Raw genomic sequence first — 24,965 nt, forward strand, 5'->3', positions numbered from 1 at the left:
CCTGGAGAAGGAAATGGCAACCCACTCCAGTATTCTTGTCTGGAGAATCCCATGGACAGAGGAGCCTGGAGGGCTATTGTCCACAGGGTCGCAAAGAGTCGAACACGACTGAGTGACTTCACTTTCACTTTTACTTTTTCATATTCTTTTCCATTATGGTTTATCACAGGATATTGAATACAATTCCCTGTGCTACACAGTAGGCCCTGTTGTTTATCCTTCCTATATGTAATAGTTTGTATCTGCTATGGATAGGGCTTTTTAAAGCAATAATTGGGACGTTTTCATCTAAATACTTACATTTAAAAATTACTTTAACACTATGTATACTACCTTTTGTATAAAAAGGAAGGGAAAATTACACATACACACAGGATATGTTTTATATATGTGTGTGTCTGCATATTTTTAAAAAAGGAAATATAATAAGGGTAAGTGGAAAATAAGGAATCTATAGACAAAGGATTGAACTTCTTTCAATACACACATTTATAAGGTTTGACTTTTTTATTGGCCACACAGTGCAGCTTGTAGGATCTTAGTTCCCCCAACCAGGGGTGGAACCCAGGCCCTTGGCAGTGAAAGCACAGGAGTCCTAAGCACTGGACGACCAGGGAATTTCCAGATTTGACTTTTAAATCAAGTATAGGTTTTATAGTATCCCTCATCAAAGATGAGGGGAAAGTGATAAACTAAAGTGGACTGTCATCATAAACAGAGGACCTTAACTGTATGTCAAGCTTTTCACATAAATATACATAGAAAAATAATTCAAATAATTTTAACATAGTAATTTGTATACCTTTAGAGACATCTGCTCTAAGGACAAGAGAGTACAAAGAAATCTTGAACTGTACTTGGTAGATTTATTATTGATAGTTGTATTAGTGTAGTAATTTGAATACTGTTGCATCTTACAGTATTAATAAATATTAATAAAATTAATAAATATTAATATACCACCTCTTCTTGGTCTGATTCTTTAGCAGAAGAACCAGTGATCCTTACCCTTCCCTCTGCCACGAGTGAGAGTGTGTTCCTGGAGTCTTCTTCTCTTCTCTAACCTGTCTTTCCTTGATTGCTCAGTTGGTGAAGAATCCACCTACAGTGCAGGTTCAATTCCTGGGTCAGGAAGATCTGCTGGAGAAAGCATAGGCTACCCACTCCAGCATTCTTGGGCTGCCATTGTGGCTCAGCTGGTAAAGAATCTGCCTGCAATGCAGGAGACCTGGATTCAATCCCTGGATTGGGAAGATCCTTTGGAGAAGGGAAGGGAAAGGCTGCCCACTCCAGTACTCTGGCCTGGAGAATTCCATGGACTGTGTAGTCCTCGGGGTAGCAAAGAGTTGGACACAACTGAGCAACTTTCACTTTACAACCCGTCTTACGGACTTCTTGTCCTTTTTCTGTTAGAAAGCCATGTCTTTGTTAGAATCCCATTCTTGTCACAAAAACTGTTAAGACCTGGAATTTGTATTTATCATGTTTAACATAAACAGTTTAAAGGTGTATATAACTTACCAGTGTCTGAAGTACATAAAATTCTATCATTCCCCCAAACAATACAAGGATCTAGAAAAGTTGAACTTCAGTCATTCCAGTTTAACTTTTGTTATTGTAATAATATATTTTAATTCTATTTTAACCTCTAAATGTTATGATTTATTATATCATTTATATTATTACTAATTAGCAGTATAAAAACTTTTTTTAGATTTCTGTACTTAATTTATCTTTGGCTTTTATTTCTTCCTGTAGCTCTGACCTTCCATCTGGAAACATTTTTTTTTCTTTCTTTAGTAAATAAGGCAGGAGAAAGAAAGAAAAAATATTTGGCTTGAAATGAAAGAAATAATGCTGTCATTATTTGCAGATGATATGATTATCTAACTGGAAAATCAAAATAATGTACAACTAAATTATAGATTTAATAAGAGTCTGATACACGGTCAGGATACAAAAGTCAATGATAAAAATTAGATTTCTGCACACAAGCAAAAGGGCTTCCCAGGTGGCGCTAGTGGTAAAGAAGTAAGAGACTCCGGTTCCATCCCTGAGTCAGGAAGATCCCCTGGAGGAGGGTAGGCAACCCACTGCAGGTGTTCTTGCCTGGAGAATCACATGGACAGAGGAGCCTGATGGGCTACAGTCCATGGGGTTGCAAAGAGTAGGACACGACTGAAGCAACTTAGCATGCACTCACAGTCACAAGTAACAGCCAGCAAGTACAGTACAATGGCTATAAAAATGAGAAGTTCAAAATCCAGAATATGGGTTGTTCTACAGATCTATATTCTTCAGCAAATAAATGGCATAAAGAAAATCTAAAATCTGTTATAGATTATAAGAGACTCAAAAGATGTACAGGCATACCTCATTTTATTTGTGCTGTACCTTTACTGCCCTTTGCAGATATTTTGTGTTTTACAAACTGAAAGTTTGTGGGAACCCTGCTTTGTCAGATGGTGGTTAGCACTTTTTAGCAATAAAATAGTTTTAAATTAAAATATGCACATTTTTTAAAGACATAGTACTATAGCATATTTAAAAGACCACAATGTAAATGTAACTTTTATATACTGGGAAACCAAAGTTTGTGTGACTCACTTTATTTCAATATTCACTTTATTGTGCTGGTCTGGAATTGAACCTGCAATCTCTCAAGGTGTGTCTGTAACAAATTAATGCAATGTAAAGTCCTTACAGGATCCTGATTTGATCAAACCCACTGTAAAAAGATATTTTTGAGATAGTTGTGAAACTTTGCATAAGGATAGGTACTAGTTGATTTTGAGGAATTACTGTTACTTTTCTTAGTTGTGATAATAACATTATTATATAAAAGTTGGAGGTACATACTGAAGCGTTTGTAAGTGAAATTAAATGACTTTTGAGGTTTGCTTTCTGATAATTATTTTCAAAATTGTGATTGTTGTTGAATTGTTAAATAAACATGGATACTTATTACAGTATTTTTGTATTTTTGAAAATATTTGAAAATTCTATAATAAAAAATGGTCTTTAAGTAACTTTGCACTGATTGAGAGGGAAACTAGAGTAATTAAATAATGGGAAAATCTGATAACACCATGATTGGATGGTCAGAATATTACCTTTGATTACAGAGGGACATCCTGTGGTTCCGGGTGTGAAATAGAGAGTAATACCGTGTTAATGGACTGGAGCACTCAATGTCTTAAAGCTGGTGGTTCTTCTCACATTGTTGTGCTGTGTGCTTAGTCGCTCAGTTGTGTCTATTTGTGACCCCATGGACTGTAGCCCTCCAGGCTCCTCTGTCCATTGAATTCTATCAAAATCCCAACTGATTTTGCATGTGCAGTTAAATAAGCTAATTTCTAATATGTGGAAAAGCAAAGATCCAAGTATAGCCAAGAAAGCTGTTAAGACAGTGCAATCCATTTAACCAAATTAAACAGAAGACAGAGCCTAGAAATAGATCTGTTTGTTTCTGGAGACTCAGTCTGTGACAAAGCTGGCATTCAAGATCTGTGGGAAAGATAGGCTTTTCAGACTGGAACTGTTGGTTGTCCATATCGGGGAAAATGTAGGTCATCGGTCGGCATATGCCCTGGAGAAACTCTTGTACGTGTGACTGGAAGAAGTGTACAAGATTCTTTTAGCACCATTGTTCATAATAGGAAAAAAAAAAACAAAAACAAAACCTGGAAACCCTCCTCAAGGTCCATAAACAGTAGAATGACTAAATACCTAATAGTATCGGTTCAGTTCAGTCACTCAGTCGTGTCTGACTCTGCGACCCCATGGACATGCTCATATGCAAAATATTGTATATTAAATAAAGTAAGTGTAACTGTTTACACCAGTATGGATAAGTCTCCATGTTTTGTGAAATAAGCAAACTATAGAATGACATATACTGTATGAAGGGCTTCCCTGGTAGCTCAGCTGGTAAAGAATCCACTTGCAATGCAAGAGACCCCGGTTCAATTTCTGCGTCAGGAAGATACCCACACCAGTATTCTTGGGCTTCCCTGGTGGCTCCCTTTATTCCTCCCTGGTAAAGAATCCACCTGCCAGTGCAGGAGATGTAGGTTCCATCTCTGTGTCAGGAAGATCCCCTGGAGTAGAAAATGGCAGCCCACTCCAGTATTCTTGCCTGGAAAACCCCATGAACTGCAGAGTCTGGTGCGCTGAAGTCTATGGGGGCGCAAAAGAGTCAGATATGACTTAGCAACTAAAACAACAAAGAGCAACAACAAAAATGAAATTCTTTTTTGAGGGGAAGAAAGAATGTGTTTATTTCCTAGGGCTGCCATAACAAAAGACCACCGATTGAGTGGCTTCAAATGGAGATTTAAGTTCTGAAGACTTGAAGTCTGAAGTCCAGGTGTTAGCAGTGCCCTAGCAATGCTAGTGTTCCCTCTGAAATTATGAGCAGAACCCTTACTTGCCTCTCCCTAGCTCTGGTTATCATCGGCAGTACCTTGGCATTCTTAGTTGGTGGCTGCTTTACTCCACTCTCCACTTCTGTCGTCACACGGTGTCCTCCCTGTGTGTCTGTCTGTATGTAGTCTTTCTTCCTCTTACAAAGGCACAGTCAAACTGAAGTAAGGATCCACCTACTGTCAGACGGTAAAGCGTCTGCCCACAATGTGGGAGACCTGGGTTCAATCCCTGGGTTGGGAAGATCCCCTGGAAAAGGAAATGGCAACCCACTCCGGTACTCTTGCCTAGAAAATTCCGTGGATGGAGGAGCCTGGTGGGCTACAGTCCATGGGGCTGCCAAAAGTTGGACACGACTGAGCGACTTCACTTTCTTTTCTTCCTACTCCTGTATGACCTCATTGTAACTAATTACATCTGCAGCAACCCTGTTTCCAAATACGGTCTCATTAGGGGATGCTGGAGGTTAGGACTTCAAAATACCCTAACACTTTGGTAGATAAAATTCAATCTATGACAGGGAGGTACAATTGTATTTTGGTGAATACAGTTCAATTTATAATAGCGAAATAGTGTTTGCTGAATTGGGTTTCAAAATCGATCATACGTGTTCATACACATAAGTGTTCAAAACTGTTCTTAGCTCTCACACTGTACACAAACAGATGGAGGGTCGGATTTGGCCCCTGGCTTAGACATAGATAAGTAGGTATTAGGAATAATGAAAAAAAAAAGGCAAGGAAACTAGTAATAATATTTAAAGTAGTTGTTACTTTGTGGGTCGGAAGGAAGAAGAAGGATAGAGAGGAGTAAACAGGTGGCTTCTAGGGTATTGATAATATTCTATTTCTTGGTATGCTTTTTATTTTGATCTTTAAGCTTTACACATTATTTATATATATTTTTTGTATTTTGTGGGTTTTTTTTTTTTTTACTAAAAGTAGTAAAAAGAACACCTCTTTATTCCCCTTCTTTCTTATTAAACCGTTTATTTCTTGTTTTGAAACACTTCTCCCACTTTTACCTCTGAACTTGCTTCTAAAGTGTAGTCTTTCTGATCTTGGCAAAAGCCTTACATTCTTTCCTAGCAAGCCTGCTTATCTGTTACCCTTGTCTCTGGTTACTGCCCCTTTTTCTGTTAGTCATTGTCACTTTGCTGCCCTCTCTTCAGCCTTCTCCTTGAACTTTATATGCCTTTAGAAAGTAAATAAGAAATGGGTTTCCCGCTCTGACTTAATTCAGGTTTTCTTCTCATCTAACACCTGAATAAGTAGAAAGTTAAAAGTGGGTGGTTGGATATATTATAAAAAAAGGGAATGGGCACGGAGAACTTCCCTCACATTTGGATCAGAGAATCTTTTGAACAACACCCACAGTTCTTTGTCAGCTTGCTATGTTTGTTTGTTTAACATCATTATTGAGATGTAATTCACGCACCACACAATATACCCATTTAAAGTACACAATTAAATGGTATAGTCACAGAGTTGTGTACACACCACAGTCAACTTTAAAATATTTTTTCTATCCAAGAAAGAAACCCCCTACCCCTCCTCCTCCCACCCCCAGTCCTAGGCAGCCACTAGTCCTTGTGTGTCTGTAGGTTTGCCTCTTGTGGATGTTTCATATAAATGGAATCATACATTATGAAGGCCTTGTGATGGCTTCTTTCACTGAGCATGTTTTCAAAGTTCATCCATGTGGACAGATCAGTACTTCATTCCCTTTTATTGCTAAATGTATCCCTTTGTGTGTATTGATTTATAACACATTTTCAGTTCAGTTCAGTTCAGTCGCTCAGTCGTGTAAGACTCTTTGTGACCCCATGGACTGCAGCACTCCAGGCTTCCCTGTCCATCATCAATTCGCGGAGCTTGCTCAAACTCATGTCCATTGGGTCGGTGATGCCATCCAACCATCTCATTCTCTGTCACCCCCTTCTCCTCCTCCCTTCAATCTTTCCCAGCATCAGGGTCTTTTCCATTGAGTCAGTTCTTTGCATCAGGTGGCCAGAGTATTAGAGTTTCAGCTTCAGCATCAGTCCTTCCAATGAATATTCAGGACTGATTTCCTTTAGGATGGATTGGTTGGATCTCCTTGCAGTCCAAGGGACTCTCAAGAGTCTTCTCCAACACCACAGTTCAAAAGCATCAATTCTTCGGCACTCAGCTTTCTTTATAATCCAACTCTCACATCCATACATGACTACTGGAAAAACCATAGCTCTGACTAGACAGACCTTTGTTGGCAGAGTAATATCTCAGCTTCTTAATATGCTGTCTAAGTTGGTCATAGTTTTTCTTCCAAGGAGCAAACATCTTTTAATTTCATGGCTGCAGTCACCATCAGTGATTTTGGAACCCCTCAAAATGAAGTCTGTCACTGTTTCCATTGTTTCCCCATCCATCTTCCATGAAGTGATGGGACTGGAAGTTATGATCTTAGTTTTCTGAATATTGAGTTTTAAGCCAACTTTTTCACTCTCCTCTTTCACTTTCATCAAGAGACTCTTTAGTTCTTCACTTTCTGCCATAAGGGTGGTGTCATCTACATATCTGAGATTATTGATATTTCCCTCAGCATTCTTGATTCCAGCTTGTCCTTCATCCAGCCCAGCATTTCTCATGATGTACTTTGCATATAAGTTAAATCAGCAGGGTGACAATATACAGCCTTGACGTACTCCTTTCTTGATTTGGAACCAGTCTGTTGTTCTGTGTCTAGTTCTAACTATTGCTTCTTGACCTGCATACAGATTTCTCAGGAGGCAGGTAAGATGGTCGGATATTCCCATCTCTTTAAGAATTTTCCACAGTCTGTTGTGATCCACACAGACAAAGGCTTTGATGTAGTCAATAAAGCAGAAGTAGATGTTTTTCTGGAACTCTCTTGCTTTTTCCATGATCCATCGGATGTTGGCAATATGATCTCTGGCTCCTCTGCCTTTTCTAAATCCAGGTTGAACATCTGGAATTTCATGGTTCACATACTGTTGAAGCATGGCTTGGAGAGAATTTTGAGCATTACTTTGCTAGCGTGTGAGATGAGTGCAATTGTGCAGTAGTTTGAACATTCTTTGGCATTGCCTTTCTTTGGGATTGGATTGAAAAGTGACCTTTTCCAGTCCTGTGGCCACTGCTGAATTTTCCAAATTTGCTGGCATATTGAGTGCGGCACTTTCACAGCATCATCTTTTAGGATTTGAAATAGCTCAACTGAAATTCCATCGCCTCCAGTAGCTTTGTTTGTACTGATGCTTCCTAAGGCCCACTTGACTTCGCATTCCAGGGTGTCTGGTTCTAGGTCATTGATCACACCATCATGGTTATCTGGGTCATGAAGCTCTTTTTTTGTATAGTTCTGTGTATTGTTTCCACCTCTTCTTAATAACTTATGCTTCTGTTAGGTCCATACCATTTCTGTCCTTTATTGTGCCCATTTTTGCATGAAATGTTCCCTTGGTATCTCTCATTTTCTTGAAGAGATCTCTAGTCTTTCCCATTCTATTGTTTTCCTCTATTTCTTTGCATTGATCACTGCTGCTAAGTCGCTTCAGTTGTGTGAGTCTGTGCAACCCCATAAATGGCCTCCCACTAGGCTCCCCCGTCCCTGGGATTCTCCAGGCAAGAACACTGGAGTAGGTTGCCATTTCCTTCTCCAATGCATGAAAGTGAAAAGTGAAAGTGAAGTCGCTCAGTCGTGTCCAACTCTTAGCAACCTCATGGACTGCAGCCTACCAGGCTCCTCTGTCTATGGGATTTTCCAGGCAAGAGTACTGGAGTGGGGTACCGTTGGCTTTCTTATCTCTCCTTACTGTTCTTTGGAACTCTGCATTCAGATGGGTATATCTTTCCTTTTCTGCTTTGCCTTTAGCTTCTCTTCTTTTCTCAGCTATTTGTAAGGCCTCCGTAGACAACCATTTTGCCTTTTTGCACTTTTTTTTCTTGGGGATGGTCTTGATCACTGCCTCCTGTACAATGTCACAAACCTCCGTCTGTAGTTCTTTAGGTACTGTGTCTATCAGATCTAATTCCTTGAATCTATTTGTTACTTATACTGTATAATCATAAGGAATTTGGTTTAGGTCATACATGATCAGTCTAGTGGTTTTCCCTACTTTCTTCAATTTAAGTCTGAATTTGGCAGTAATGAGTTCATGATCTGAGCCACAGTCAGGTCCTGGTCTTGTTTTTGCTGACTTTATAAGGCTTCTCCATCTTTGGCTGCAAAGAATATAATCAGTCTGATTTTTCTGTTGACCATATAGTGATGTCCGCGTGTAGAGTCTTCTCTTGTGTTGTTAAAGAGGATGTTTCCTGTAAGAAGTGCATTGTCTTGGCAAAACTCTGTTAGCCTTTGCCCTGCTTCATTTCGTACTCCAAGGCCAAATTTGCCTGTTACCCCAGGTATCTCTTGACTTCCTACTTTTGCATTCCAGTCCCCTATAATGAAAAGGACATCCCTTTTGAGTGTTAGTTCTAGAAGGTCTTGTAGGTCTTCATAGAACCAGTCAACTTCAGCTTCTTCAGCATTACTGGTTGGGGCATAGACTTGGATTACAGTGATATTGAATGGTTTGTCTTGCAAACAAACAGAGATCATTCTGTCGTTTTTTGAGATTGCACCCAAGTACTGCATTTCAGACTTTTTTGTTGACTATGATGGCTACTCCATTTCTTCTAAGGGATTCCTGCCCACAGTAGTAGACATAATGGTCATCTGAGTTAAAGTTGCCCATTCCAGTCCATTTTAGTTCACTAGTTCCTAAAATGTCCATGTTCATTCTTGCCATCCCCTGTTTGACCACTTCCAATTTGCCTTGATTAATGAACCTAACATTCCAGGTTCCTATGCAATATTGCTCTTTACAACACTGGACCTTGCTTCCATCACCAGTCACATCCACAACTGGGCATCATTTTTACTTTGGCTCCATCTCTTCATTCTCTCTGGAGTTATTTCTCTACTGTCCTCCAGTAACATATTGGGCACTTACTGACCTGGGGAGTTCATCTTTCAGTGTCATATCTTTTTGCCTTTTCATACTGTTCATGGGGTTCTCAAGGCAAGAATGCTGAAGTGGTTTGCCATTCCCTTCTCCAGTGGGCCACGTTTTGTCAGAACATCTTCTCCACTGTGATCCATCCATCTTGGGTGGCCCTGCATGGCAAGGCTCATAGTGTTATTGAGTTAGACAAGGCTACAGTCCCTGTGATCAGTTATATATAACACATTTTACTTTATCCATTCATCAGCTGATGGACATTTAAGTTGTTTCCACTCTAGCTATTATAAGCAATGATGAGCATCTGTTAAATAATTATTAGCTTTTACGTAATTCCTTTTAAGTGGTATGTATTCATTGCAGAAAACTGAAAAACCCTGAAGAATATAAAGACTATGATAAAATTTATTCATAATCCCACCATTCAAAAGTAAGGTCCTTTTACAAATTTTTCAAAAAAAAACTTTAACACTTTTTCTGTGGGGAAAAAAATATATGTTCATGTAGTTCATTAATTCCTCATTTTTTTTTAAGATTTACTCATTTGAGCAGATTTTGTTTGCAAAAATCATAGCAAATCCGGCCACTGCAGTTATAATAATTTATAGATCATTATACAATGGGAGTAATCAGGTATCAGATGGGGAAGGAGGAGGGTTTAGAGAAAGTTTGATAGAAGAGGAAACATGTTTTGTGAATATGTGCATGAGTTTTTGGCACTGATATCAATAAATAGAAACTTTGAGATTTCTAATAAGGCCATATTTGTTCTGTTGTAGGAAGTTAGCAGGATGTACTGTCTTCATCACAGGTGCAAGCCGTGGCATTGGCAAAGCGATTGCTTTGAAAGCAGCCAAGGATGGAGCAAACATAGTCATTGCTGCGAAGACTGCCCAGGCACACCCCAAACTTCCAGGCACCATCTATACTGCTGCTGAAGAAAGTATGTTTCAGTAAATCGAGAATTTGCTGGAAAGTTTAATTATATCTTTCTGAAGTTTATCCTATAAATAATTTTATCTGGTTAAAGAAATATTTTGTCACCTTAGAGTGGTGTTTGGGGATCATTTTTCTCCCTAGCTTTTTTAAGTAATGGGAGTGATGTCCGTTAAAAATCATATGTCATGAGGCCAGTGGTTCTTGGATGAGAGCAAAGAGCAGAAGAGTGGAAGCAGAGGAAAGAATTTAAGAGGTGTATGGTGTGAATGAAAAAACGCTCCATGTTACCTGTTCTCTGCATAATTTGCAAGTCATTATTTTAATACTTTCAGGTCACAAACAGTTATTTTTTTTCTTTTAAAAAAGTTATTTACTTTTAATTGAAGGATAATTGCTTTACAATACTGTGTTGGTTTCTCCCGGACATCATCATGAATCAGCCATAGATATACATATGTGCCCTCCCTCCTGAACCTCCCTTCCGTCTCCCACCCCATCCTACCCCTCTAGGTTGTTACCGAGCCGAGGGAACACAAATAGTTATTGAGTGCTTATATTCAAGGCACTGTGCCAGGAGTGAGGGCTTCAGCTTCAGCTGATATGCTCGTTTTGTTAGTTATGTTAATAGTGCTGTGGTTATGTAAAGGGAATACATATGAAGCAATTATGAATGAAGTGATGCCTGGGATTTGTTTTGAAACATACCAGCAAAAAACGAAACAGAATTGGTGGTAGATAAATTTACTGCAAAACATGGTCAATCATTGAAGATAGTTAATGGATTCATGATAGTTCATTATACTATTCTTTATATTTTTGTACATTTTAAGAAATTTTCCATAGTAAACATCTTTTAAATTACCTTCCCCCCTTATTTCTTTTTAATAGCATTTTTAAAAATTGCCCTCTTTTTTGTTTGTTTTTTAAATAGAGATGACCTGGCTAGTCTGTAGATGGCTATGAATTCAGTCTGTCCTACAGCAGGACAGAGTTGCTAGTAGTTGGAAGACATCATTATTTATACTGATTTTCTGAAAATGGGGTACTTTTTCCTTTTGACTTATGTCAGAGATGTGGTATCGATGAAAGTTTTAACATTTGAATGCATCTTTATTTATCCTTTGTAGTCAAAGCAGCTGGAGGAAAGGCCTTGCCATGTATTGTTGATGTAAGAGATGAAGAGCAAATCAGCAGTGCTGTGGAGAAGGCAGTGGAAAAATTTGGAGGTAGTGCCTTCATTCTGAGATAATTATTGAATATTGGTAAAGTATCGGTATAACTATCACTTTAATTTTTAACTTTCTTTTGATATTTTTACTCTTTAAGTCTTCAGAGTATAGCCAGAAATAAGTATTTGTTCCTACAGAAGCACAGTTTAAAACCATCTGATGAGTAACTGAATAATTGTTAAAAATTATTTTTAATATAATCAATCTCCCATCCAAGGTAAAGTTAAGACCTTGACCATAACATATACATCTATACCCCAGATCCCATCCACTTGTTTTCACGTAACCCATCATTTGATGACTTTTTAATATTTATTGAGTAAAGTGCAGATTACCTATTGGCTTTCAAGACATTTCGCATTCTGATGTTAACAGACGTGTTTTGGCTCAATATTCTTTCTATATGCCTATGTAAACTCCCTAATCCAGCCAAAAGAGTTTGCTTCCATTTCCTTACCTTAATTTTGTCTCTTCATCTTTTCTCATCCCATTCCTGAAGCTCCTCAATGACCACTCCTCCACCTCCCACCCTTCCTGAAATGACCCCTTCTTTTTCTTTAGAAATATTTGTGCTTAAATCTCATCTACTTCATGAAGCCAGTTTCCCAACTATGCAAAGTAATCACAAATGTACATTTTTCTTTCTCTGAATTCGTAGAACATTCCTTTGGTCCTCTTCTTGTAAAACTTCAGATCTTAGTATTTTTTCTTTTCCCCAAATTAATTCGTAATCTCCTAGAAGGCAAGTATTGGGAGTTGAACTAAGACTTTGATGGTATTATAGCATGGTATTTAGCTGTGTCCAAATCCTGTCCAAACCATTACCATTCTCTCCTTATATTATTCCAGAGACTGTATGTATATGCAGAGGATATTGGGGAACAAGGTAATGCTTTATTAGCAAGTCTCATGCTTATAACCGCTAATGGAGAGTGCTATGTTCTTCTGGACTGGAGCACAAAGCTTTGACTCAAATGGGATCTCTTCCTTTAAATTCAAAATCTTACCCCTGGCTGGCAACCTTTCCCAAAGTAATGTGAATGCCCCTGAGAGAAGACGAGAGAGAATGCAAAATTACTGGGTGGTTTTTTGTTTTTTGTTTTTTCCTTCTTCTTCTTACTGATAGGGTCCAAAATATGAAGGAAGAAGAAGAAGCCACATTCAAATGGGGGACCTTTATCTAAAATAACTTCTACCTACTAGGAAAAGAAAGGAGGTGAATTCTGGGCTTATTATGGTATGGCCTTCAGTATCTATAGTTAATGTCCATCCTGACCCATTTCAGAGGTTTCTTGGGACAACACCAGACAACAACTGAACTGTTCATGTTCTCTAACAGAATTAAAGGACAGAAACTAAGACTGAGAAAGGACACAGACAAAGGTGGTAGCAGTCCTCCCCTACATTCTGATGATCTCCGTCTCCAGAAAGGATGAATTCACTCTCAGTTGACAGAACCAATGGATCAATGGAAAGAACTAAAACTGGATGAATACAGAGGAAGGAAAAGCTCTATTCTTCTACCCTCACCACCTTATCCCTTAATTCCTCCCTAAAAAGGAGTGGCTAAACTAATTAGGTTAAATCCTAATTGGCACTAATTGGTCACTTTTCCTAGTAGGTAGAAGTGTCACTTTCAAACTAACTAGGTAAAGTCCTAACTGGCACTAATTGGTCACCATCTTGAATTCTAGCTGGATCCAGAAGGAGTTACACATTGTGTATTAGTGACAGCATAGTCCAAAAATATGCACCTGAGTGTCAAAATGTGAAGACCTCCACTTTCCAGGTTGGGGCTCTTCCAGAGTAGCTGGCATCTCACAAGTTTGTTTCTTCTCCTGTTGTTGCCATAGAGAATTTAAAGAGCCAAACTGAAATCTCTTTCTTGGAAGAATTAAAGCCCAGAAATCTCTCCTCTCCAATTTCCTAACTCTGTTTTGTCCCAGCCAAGGAAGTTTCACTCAGATGCATGGATGGTCTCGATTGGTTTAGCCACCATGGCTTAGATTGTCTTCCATTGAACCCGGCATCATTCCTTCAGCATCTTCAGTGTGGGATTGATCCAGCTTTGTCTCTCAAGTGATCTACTTTCCCAGGAACAGACAGAGAAGATGAAAGGGACCAAAGCAAATCTTTTTTGTTTCTTCAGAAGCCAGTTGATCCATATTAATTGATTTGGCATTCATATCCTGGAACTTAGCTGAGTTGGTAGAAATCTTCAGTCAAGAAGATATGCTTTGGACTTCCCTGGTCATCCAGTGGTTAGGACTTTGCCTTCCAATGCAGGGAGTGCAGGTTCAATCCCTGGTCAGGGAGCTACGGTTCCATATGCCTCGCAGCCAAAAAACCAAAACATAATCAAGAGGTATGGTAAGAAGTTCAATGAAGACTTTAAAAAAAGAGAAGATATACTTTTCATATCTTTGGGGGAAGAAAATCTGCCAATGTATTTTGCTTCCTGTTGTTGAGATGGGCATCTGAAACACTTCTGTTTTCTTGCTAAAGTGCAAATTGGTGGTGGAGTTACCTCTCTTGGAATCTTCCCTAACATTTCCTTCCCTCCTCCTTAGGATCCACGTTGATGTATTTAAAATATTTTGCTTTCCATTTGCCCATGAACTTCTGCTTTTCTGGCGTAATGATGCAGAATCTTAATTCTTTGGTGAGCTCTGCTTAGCAACTCAACTGCTGCTACCTCCTAATCAGGATGGATGTCACATTTATGAGATGATTCAAGGCCTGCTCTTTTCTTCTCTCTGTATTTTTTTCCTCTAGATCTTCCAAGCCTTTATTTTTGGTTTGTTTGGTTTCAGTTCCATGCTGTGGTTGCTGCTGTTATGGTGTGGTTTGGAGTTTTGTAGGCCTTTGAAGTCTGCCTTTTAGAGAAGACTTTACCTTTCTCCTAACTTTTCTCTCTGCCAGGGAATTATCCTTAACAAAGTCCTGAGCAGTGGATGATGTTTTCCCTGTGCCCCTTGGGGACCTCTGCCACATAGTACTGCCTATCATCTTGCCTTCCTTCATCTTCAGAGTTTTTACGCCTTGAGTAGATTACACTATTTCATCAACCACAGATATAATATTTCCTGCCATCTTTTTTTCTGCAGCAGGCATACATGCCTTTTATTCTGTATCATTTCCCACCATTGTGCCCTGATTCATTAAAAAAATTTTTCTTTTTGGCTGTACCATGTGGCATGTGGAGTCTTAGTTCCCCAGCTAGGGACTGAACCTGTGCCCTTTGCATTGGAAGCCTGGAACCTTAACCACTGGACCACCAGGGAAGTCCCATCCCTGATCTGTTAGGTTGGTGCAGAAGTAATTATGGTTTCAGACCCTGAATCTTTATTAATCAAAATAGGAACCATTACAGTCAACACAATTTTGCCAACAAGAAATAAGTTTGTTTATCCTTGTAGTATAAAAATCCATGCTTTGGGATTCAACGAACTCTGGGAAAGCATTTTCTTCATCTTGTTGGTTGTAGAAGCATTTCCCCAGCAAAATGTTGTTGAGATGCTTGAAGAAGTGAGAGTTGGCTAGAGGACAGGTGACTATGGCAGATGAGGGAAAACTCTGTAGCCCACTTCATTCAACTTTTCAAACGTTGGTTGTGCTAAGTGCAGTCAGGTGTTGTTGTAAAGAAGAATTGGGCCTTTTCTGTTGACCTGTGCTGGCTGCAGTCATTGAAGTTTTCTGTGCATCTCATCAATTTGCTGAGCGTATTTCTCAGATATAGTGGTTTCGCTGGGATTCAGAAAGCTGTAGTGAACCAGGCTCGTAGCAGACCACCAAACAGTGACCATGACCCTTTTTCTGGTGCAGGTTTGGCTTTGGGAAGTGCTTTGGAGCTTCTTTTTGGTTCAGCCACTGAGCTGGTCATGGCCAGTTGTTGTATAAATTCCACTTTTTGTCATGTCACAATCCAATTGAGAAATGGTTTGTTGTTGTTGCATACAATAAGAGAAGACAGCACTTAAATGATTTTTTTTGATTTGCTGTCAGCTCATGAGGCACCTGCTTATCAAGCTTTTTCATTTTCACGTTTCCAATTTGCTTCAACTGCCAAATGACCACAGAATGGTCTGTTGAGTTCTTGGGTAACTTCTCATGTAGTTGTAAGAGGACCAGCTTCAGTTATCCTCTCAATTGGTCATTGTCAGCTTCTGATGGTTGGCCACTACTCTCCTCATCTTCAAGGCTCTCATCTCCTTTGCAAAACTTCTTGAACCACCACTGCACTGAACGTTCATTAGTAGTTCCTGGGCCAAATGCATTGTTGATGTTGTGAGTTGTCTCTGCTGCTTAATGACCCATTTTGAACTTACATAAGAAAATCTCTTGAGTTTTGCTTTTTGTCTAACATTATTTCCATAGTCTAAAATACATATAAAATAAGCAGCAAGTAATAATTCATTAGCAAGAAATGTGCATTAAAATGATATATAACATAATCACATTTATTTAAGAATATATTTCAATATCAAATGGCAGAGTTCAACAATGCAAAACCTAAATTACTTTTGCACCAACCTAATATTTTTATTTGGCTCATCTGAGTCTAAAAATTTTGTTACCCCTTAATTGGACCCAGGTTTTTTTTCTTTATCATTGGCAAGTCAGATCCAGTTTGCACAATCTGTAGCTTCAGTCCTCATCTACTTTCATTTGCTTTGGGGCTCACTAGAGGATTTATTTGGCAAAAACAGAACTATATTCAGCAACATGGAACTGAACATTATTTTTCCTACAAAGTTAAAAGCACATTGTATCTCCTTTCTGACCACTTGCCCAGTCCCCATTTCTTTGAGAGATAAAGCTTCATCTAAATTATTTCATCTGATTGTTAATTGTCGTTTGTAATTTTATTGCTACTTCAGTCTCGGGTATTCCTTTAGAAAGGTGGATGAATTCATTACATATTCTAATGTATTGTCTATGGATTATAAGATAAAGTCAAGCATGTATCTGCTAATACTTTTCAAGTAAAAGTAAAAGACCTGTTTTAAAACTGAAAAGTTAAAGACCTGTCTTTAAACTTAGAAATGCCTTAATAGTAGGCTTCCCTGGTGGCCCAGATGATAAAGAATCTGCCTGCAATTCAGAGACCCATGTTCTATTCCTGTGTCAGGAAGATCCCCTGGAGAAGAAAATGGCAACCCACTCCAGTATTCTTGCCTGGAGAATTCCATAGACAGAGGAGCTTGGTGGGCTACAGTCCATGGGGTCGCACAGAGTCGAACATGACTGAGCGACTATCACTCACTCACTCACTCACTCACTCATAATAACCTCATTTAAACCATTATTCACACAATGTGAGAGAGGGGCAAAGCAAAGTCAAGAGAATAGTAAAAGACATTTATGGCAACAGTCTAACCCCAGCAATAGAAGTTGTCATATATCTATTTGACAAAATATTAAATGTTCTTTAAAAAGAATTTTGGCAGCAACGTGGATGCAACTAGAGATGATCATACTAAATGAAGTAAGTCAGAAAGAGACATACCCTGTAGTATTACTTATATGTGGGATCTAAAATATGATACAAATGAACTTATCTATGAAACAGAAACAGACGCACAGACACAGAGAACAGACCTGTGGTTGCCAGGTGGGAAGAGGGGTGGGGAGGGAAGGACTGGGAGTTTGGTATCAGCAGGTACAAACCATTACATATAGAATGGATGAGCAACGAGATCCAACCGTATAGTTCAGGGAGCTATATTCAATATCCTGAGATAAAGCATAATGGAAAAGAACATAAAAAAGAATGTATATATATGTAAAACTGAGTCACTTTACTGTATATCAGAAATTGACATTGCAAATCAACGTTACTTTAGTTTGAAAAAAAAATGAATTATGAAGGCCATGTAGAAGTGCAAAAATGTGTTGAGATGCTTTTGTATTTTACCATTTTCATTTAACATTATTTAAGCTTGTAGCCATAAATGTTACATATGGATAAGGACTAGATAGAATATGCAGAAATAATTATGATTCTAGATTTAGTTTATTTTGTGTATAAGTTTATCTACTTTGATGATTTGCCTAGAATTGAAGCTCTGAGTCATTTCTACTTTCCCAGTTCCAAGACCAGAAAGGAGCTCTTTCATTTAAGTAAGGGCCTTAAAGGGAGAAGGGAGACCAGTGTCCTTGGAAGGAAGGCAGACCTTGGAAAGATGCTGGAGAGGAGGGAAAACTTTAAGGAAGTTGACCTAAGGTTTTGGAGACAAAGAGGGAATTAAGAGATCAGGAATTAAGAGAACAGATAAGGACGGAAGCGACAAACTACTGAGGACTAAGCGTCTTTGTGGTTTCCTGTGGAGCCCTGATGATGGGCTGACTTCACAGTGCCAGTGAAAATCATTTGCGTGCTGTTTTGACATAGCTACTGAGTCCTACGCTGGGAAATTGGTCAGTCATATTATCTAAAAGAAGTGTTTGTGAACTCAGGATTCAACTGTATAAATATTGTTTATTTCTTTCTGTTGTAAAGTCTAAATGACATTACTAAGAAGTTGATTATTTGAAAACAGGAATTGATATTTTGGTGAATAATGCCAGTGCAATTAGCTTGACCAACACATTGGAAACACCTACGAAGAAAGTGGATTTGATGATGAACGTCAACACCAGAGGCACCTATCTTACGTAAGTTGAAGAGCTGTGGGACAGACTTTCCTGGTGGTCCAGTAGCTAAGATTCCTTGCTCCTAATGCAGGAGGTCCAGGTTCGATCCCTGGTCAGGAACTAGATGCCACGTGATACAGCTAATACCCGGAGCGGCCAAATAAATACTTAAAAGAAAAAAATGGCTATGAGTGTTGCAGTGCTTTGTCAGAGAACTAGTTGTGAACATATTTGAATAGGTTAGCAATCAGTTTGAAATCTAGTCAATCCTTATTTGTATTTCTAAGTTTTAATTAAACATATAATCTCCAATGGGCTTCCCTCATAGTTCAGATGGTAAAGAATCCACCTGCAGTGCAGAAGACCTGGGTTTGATCCCTAGGTTGGGAAAATCCCCTGTTGAAGGGAATGGCTACCCACCCCAGTATTCTTGCCTGGAAAATTCCATGGGCTGAGAAGCCTGGAGGGCTACAGTCCATGGGGTCGCAAAGAGTCAGACACAACTGAGCAACTAACACTTAACTTATCATCTCCAGTATTATATGTGTTTGTATCATGTTAAATGCATGCTTATAGAGATTCTATAATAAGGCTCAACTGTATTTTTGAACAGTTGATCTTTCTTATACCCAGCTCACTTTATTCATTTATTCAAATGCCCTGTAGGCCTTTGAGCTTACAGCACTCAAAATAACATGATTCATGTGAAAGCTAAGAAGTGCAGTGCCTAGCACACAGTGAACTTAGCTGCTTTATTAAGCTCAAGATACTAGTATCTAAGTGTGGCGCTGAGTTTTCAGTATAATGAGTAAGATAGGGCATGTTGCCATGGAAAATGTACCTGGTTAGGGTTAGTGATGCTGAGGGTTAGGCAAGCAAAGTGCTGGTGGAAAGGTTTTGTCTAATAGATCAAAGGAGAAGCTCATGTTTATAATGTAAATAAAATGAACTTTTTCCTTTGAGTGTGAAATATGGTCTTATTGCTTGGAATAGGTTGTTCGTTTCCTATCAGTGTTTTGAGGTGCGGCTTCACTGTTCTAATGACTATCAGTGGTAATGTTGTTTGTCCTTCTTTCTCACTCCCATAATTATGAAGTACCTCTGGAATGGAAAAACAATATGTACAAAAACCCTTTACTTTAGTGATATTAATTGTATTTGGTTTATAAACTTAAAATGACATTGTAGATGGTAACAAGAATTTTGTACATTAATAAGAAAGAAACTAACTTAAGAAGAATGGACTAGTTTCAAGTCCTAGAAGTTATTGAATGTGAAATAAAACTAAACACTATGAAGTTAGTAAGCTACAATATGTTATTAAGCTGTGTATTATAGCTTAATAGTTAAATATTTGAAAATATTGGACCTGTGTCTTTTGTAAAATACCTATCTTTTTGAATGGGATTTTTAAAAAAACAACTAAAATTGCCCCCAAAGGAATATTGCATTGTGTGTTGGCATAAATTAAGTTAGGTAATGTGTTGAGAATTAATATTATTAACTTACAGTTCCTTTGTGGTAGAAATACCATACCTACCAAGATGAAAAAAATCAGAATGTGTAAACTAATAATTTCAGTTGTTTATTTCATGTTTAATATATGTACTGTTCTAAGTACCTCATATATATTGTCTCATTTTAATCCTTTGGTCAGTCCTAGATAGTAGCAAGTATTACCAGCATTTGCAAATGAGAAAACTGAGAATCGGAATACTCTATGTATCTGCCCCAGATCACACAATGAAGGGCAGAAGGAGACTTTGAACCCAGGTCTGTCTGACTTGGAATGATGTAGTTGAAGATAATCTAAGTTGGATTTAAGCCTAATGTGCTACTTACTTGATTGTTTTCATCAGGCAGATCATATTGTCAGGCCATTATATAAAGTTTCAAAGGATGAATATTAGTTGCTTTTCCTATCTTCATTCTTGATAAATGGGAAAAAAGCCAACAAAAGTATCCTATAAATTACTGAACAAGTTCAGTTGCTCTGTAGAAGTAGTTTAACATATGATTTAAAAAAGTAATGAAGCTGTTAGAAAGCTAGCAGTTTGACTTGTGTTTTCTTTTGCTTTCAGATCTAAAGCATGCATTCCTTATTTGAAAAAGAGTAAAGTTGCTCATATCCTCAATCTCAGCCCACCTCTGAACCTGAATCCACTGTGGTTCAAACAGCACTGTGGTAGGTGGTAGGTGAGGGGATGACTTGTTTAGTCAATCTGTTTCACATTAAATCAGTGTATTGATGATGTAATCACAGTTTGTACATACTGATAACATTAAGTTTTCTCTGCAGAAGTTGGTAGCATTTTGGTAAGTAGATTCTTAATCTTTTATCTGTCAGTTTTTAAATGGAGGTATAATTTACATTAAATAAAATGCATAGTTGTTAATGGTTGAGTCTGATGAGTTTTGACAAATAGATACACCTGAATAACCAATACTCAAATGAAGATATGGATATCCACCATCCTGGAAAGCTCCCTCAAGTACCAGTGGGTGTGTTTTACTGTATATAACTTATTCTTCAATAAAGTTGATTAAGACTACCATGATTGACATGTATGCATTGCTATGTTTTAAATGGATAGCCAACAGCAACCTGCTGTCTGGATCAGGGAACTCTGCTCAATATTATGTGACAGCCTAAATGGGTAAGGATTTGGAAGGGAGTGGATATGTGTATACGCATAACTGGATCACTTTGCTGTATACCTAAAACTAGCACAGCATTGTTGATAAACTCATATAAAATAAAATAAAATAAAAAACTGTCCATGAATTACTTTACTTTTCACACCTAATGATGTAAGATGAGTATGCTAAATAACAGGCCTTCCCCAGTATCTCAGTGGTAAAGAATCCACCTGCAATACAGGAGACATAGGAGACATAGGTTCGATCCCTGGGTCAGGAAGGTCCCCTGGAAGAGGGCATGGCAACCCACTCCAGTATTCTTGCCTGGAGAATCCCATGGACAGAGGAGCCTGGCAGGTTATAGTCCATAGAGTTGCAAAGAGTCAGACATGACTGAAGTAACTGTGCTACAAAGACAGAAATATAGATCAATGGAACAAAATAGAAAGCCCAGAGATAAATCCACGCACATATGGACACCTTATCTTTGACAAAGGAGGCAAGAATATACAATGGATTAAAGACAATCTCTTTAACAAGTGGTGCTGGGAAATCTGGTCAACCACTTGTAAAAGAATGAAACTAGAGCACTTTCTAACACCATCACAAAAATAAACTCAAAATGGATTAAAGATCTAAACATAAGACCAGAAATTAAAAAACTCCTAGAGGAGAACATAGGCAAAACACTCTCCGACTACATCACAGCAGGATCCTCTATGACCCACCTCCCAGAATATTGGAAATCAAAGCAAAAATAAACAAATGGGACCTAATTAAACTTAAAAGCTTCTGCACAACAAAGGAAAGTATAAGCAAGGTGAAAAGACAGCCTTCAGAATGGGAGAAAATAGTAGCAAATGAAGCAAATGACAAACCACTAATCTCAAAAATATACAAGCAACTCCTACAGCTTAATTCCAGAAAAATAAATGACCTAATCAAAAAATGGGCCAAAGAACTAAATAGACATTTCTCCAAAGAAGACATACAGATGGCTAACAAACACATGAAAAGATGCTCAATATCACTCATTATCAGAGAAATGCAAATCAAAACCACTATGAGGTACCATTTCACGCCAGTCAGAATGGCTGCGATCCAAAAGTCTACAAGCAATAAATGCTGGAGAGGGTGTGGAGAAAAGGGAACCCTCTTACACTGTTGGTGGGAATGCAAACTAGTACAGCCACTATGGAGAACGGTGTGGAGATTCCTTAAAAAACTGGAAATAGAACTGCCTTATGATCCAGCAATCCCACTGCTGGACATACACACTGAGGAAACCAGAAGGGAAAGAGACACGTGTACCCCAATGTTCATCGCAGCACTGTTTATAATAGCCAGGACATGGAAGCAACCTAGATGTGCATCAGCAGATGAATGGATAAGAAAGCAGTGGTACATATACACAATGGAGTATTACTCAGCCATTAAAAAGAATACATTTGAATCAGTTCTAATGAGGTGGATGAAACTGGAGCCTATTACACAGAGTGAAGTAAGCCAGAAAGAAAAACACCAATACAATATACTAACGCATATATATGGAATTTAGAAAGATGGTAACAATAACCCTGTATACGAGACAGCAAAAGAGACACTGATGTATAGAACAGTCTTTTGGACTCTGTGGGAGAGGGAGAGGGTGGGATGATTTGGGAGAATGGCATTGAAATACGTATAATATCATATATGGAACGAGTCGCCAGTCCAGGTTCCATGCACGATACTGAATGCTTGGGGCTGGTGCACTGGGACGACCCAGAGGGATGTATGGGGAGGGAGGAGGGAGGAGGGTTCAGGATGGGGAACACATGTATACCTGTGGCGGATTCATTTAGATATTTGGCAAAACCAATACAATATTGTAAAGTTTAAAAATAAAATTAAAAAAAAATAAAAATAAAACCCTTAAAAAAAAAAAAAGAAGTAACTGTGCTAAATAACAAGATTTATGTACAGGTGCCTCCTTTGAGTTTATTGTATCATATACTTACTCCTTATTTCAACATAATTCCATAAAATTTGGAAAGGAGGACATTTGGAATAAGAACCCACAGAACAAAACTAAAACAAGTTCTGTTTTAATTGACTCCATTAAATGAATTTGCAACCTTTTGTTTATGTTTTACTAGAAGTAGTCTTGCCAGGAAAATCCCATGGACGGAGGAGTGTGGTAGGCTGCAGTCCATGGGGTCGCTAAGAGTCGTGTCACTTTCCCTTTTCCCTTTCATGCATTGGAGAAGGAAATGGCAACCCACTCCAGTGTTCTTGCCTGGAGAATCCCAGGGACGGGGGAGCCTGGTGGGCTGTCTATGGGGTCGCACAGAGTCGGACATGACTGAAGCGACTTAGCAGCAGCAGCAACAGCAGTTTTCCTTTAAATGGCCAGTTTCATTGAAAAAAGGATAAAAAAACAAACAATAATGTAATTTATCCCCATAATATTCAGAGGAATAAAAGTTTATTACTGCCTCTTTTTTTTTAAACAATTACTAGGATGGAAATATGTTAAAGTAGTTCATCCCTGATATATATAAAATTATTTACATAGAAATCTGTTCTTTTAAAAATAGTACATTAAAAGTTTTTGTGAAATGAAGAAGTGAAGTTGCTCAGTCGTGTCCGTCTCTTTGTGACCCCATGGACTGTAGCCCACCAGGATCCTCGGTCCATGGGGTTTTCCAGGCATGAATACTGGAGTGGGTTGCTATTTCCTTCTCCAGGGGATCTTCCCTACCCAGGGATCGAACCTGGGTCTCCCGCGTTGTAGGCGGATGCTTTACCGTCTGAGCTACCAGGCAAGCCCAAAGTTTTTGTACTAATATAAATATTAAATAATTCTGAAAAATGTATCAAGGAAAAACAGTAATAGAAGGAAATTGGTTATTTATACTCACAAATTAATTTGTTTCCTAATTAAATTCTTGATGGTTTCTTTCAGCTTACACTATTGCTAAATATGGTATGTCTATGTGTGTACTTGGAATGGCAGAAGAATTTAAAGGTGAAATTGCAGTCAATGCATTGTGGCCTAAAACAGGTATGTACTTATGAAAGAAACCCATTTGTTGGATTCTCATTTATTGCCTTAGACACTCTCGGGTGGGTGCTGCTACCGCTAAATCGCTTCAGTCGTGTCCAACTCTGTGCAACCCCATAGACGGCAGCCCACCAGGCTCTGCTGTCCCTGGGATTCTCCAGGCAAGAACACTGGAGTGGGTTGCCATTTCCTTCTCCAATGCATGGAAGTGACAAGTGAAAGTGAAGTTGCTCAGTCATGTCCGACTTAGCGACCCCATGGACTGCAGCCCACCAGGCTCCTCCATCCATGGGGTTTTCCAGGCAAGAGTACTGAGTGGGTGGGGTGGGTGCAAATGAGTAGATCATCAAAAGGAAACCTCAGTATGTCTGTTTGGAAACAAGTTCAGCTTTTTATTGTATATGAAGGACCCTTTTCAGTCCTTCTATTTGACTACATGGTTGCTGTACTAGAAACACTAACACTGGAAGAGTCTCATAAAAGCCAATAGGAAGCCAGCTGCACTTCCCTAACCTTTTTTCCACCCTTGTCTTTGGTACCTTAAATTCTGCAGATTCTCTTGCAGTTACTTTTATTTTCTCCTCACACATCCCAGAAAATACTTCTTTACTTTGTTGTACTCTTACTGATTTGTCTTTTTCCTTTATGAGAAGCTGACTTTTCTGTACTTTCACATAAGTTCTGAGTTCACAGAGTGTCTGGATCCCCTTTAGGTGACAGGGTAACCTGCCTATGGCTGGGCTTTGTATGCAGCTTTTGAGTTAAATGTACAGTGGAAGCTGATGGCTTGCAGGTTAGGGAACATGTTGTGTAAACATGAGGGGAGGAAAATGACAGAAAGGGAAGGCTTGTCCTACTTATCCTCCACTTATATATCAGAACAACTTAAAGGAAGAAAAAGAAAAAAAACTATTCTTATTCTACCTTTTTTTCATATATTTAATAGTGCCTATGAAAACCTTAACCTCTTTTATTTTCTTCACTCTAAATGACAATCCTACCCCACAAAAGTATGAAAAAGAGAAAACATAGTGGGAATCACTTT

General features: G+C 38.6%; 1 protein-coding gene and 1 non-coding gene across 3 annotated transcripts in view; one reads left to right on the forward strand and one right to left on the reverse strand.

Moving 5' to 3' along the window:
* Positions 1 to 24,965, forward strand: part of HSDL2 (hydroxysteroid dehydrogenase like 2) — a 61,133-nt gene that overhangs the window by 7,230 nt on the left and 28,938 nt on the right. Inside the window, exons 2-6 of one of the 2 annotated variants that reach the window (XM_010843586.1) lie at positions 10,210 to 10,373; positions 11,497 to 11,595; positions 18,141 to 18,255; positions 20,316 to 20,419; positions 23,822 to 23,920. In XM_010843586.1, coding sequence (XP_010841888.1) covers positions 10,210 to 10,373; positions 11,497 to 11,595; positions 18,141 to 18,255; positions 20,316 to 20,419; positions 23,822 to 23,920 — 581 coding nt within the window. The remainder of the gene's footprint in view (positions 1 to 10,209; positions 10,374 to 11,496; positions 11,596 to 18,140; positions 18,256 to 20,315; positions 20,420 to 23,821; positions 23,921 to 24,965) is intronic. The other variant, XM_010843587.1, reaches the window with a different exon arrangement.
* TRNAC-ACA lies at positions 23,610 to 23,681 on the reverse strand. The gene has a single exon. It is a non-coding gene; the product is annotated as a tRNA-Cys (tRNA).

This window comes from Bison bison, unplaced genomic scaffold (assembly GCF_000754665.1).
Source record: "Bison bison bison isolate TAMUID 2011002044 unplaced genomic scaffold, Bison_UMD1.0 scf7180017864183, whole genome shotgun sequence".
NCBI lineage: Eukaryota > Metazoa > Chordata > Mammalia > Artiodactyla > Bovidae > Bison > Bison bison.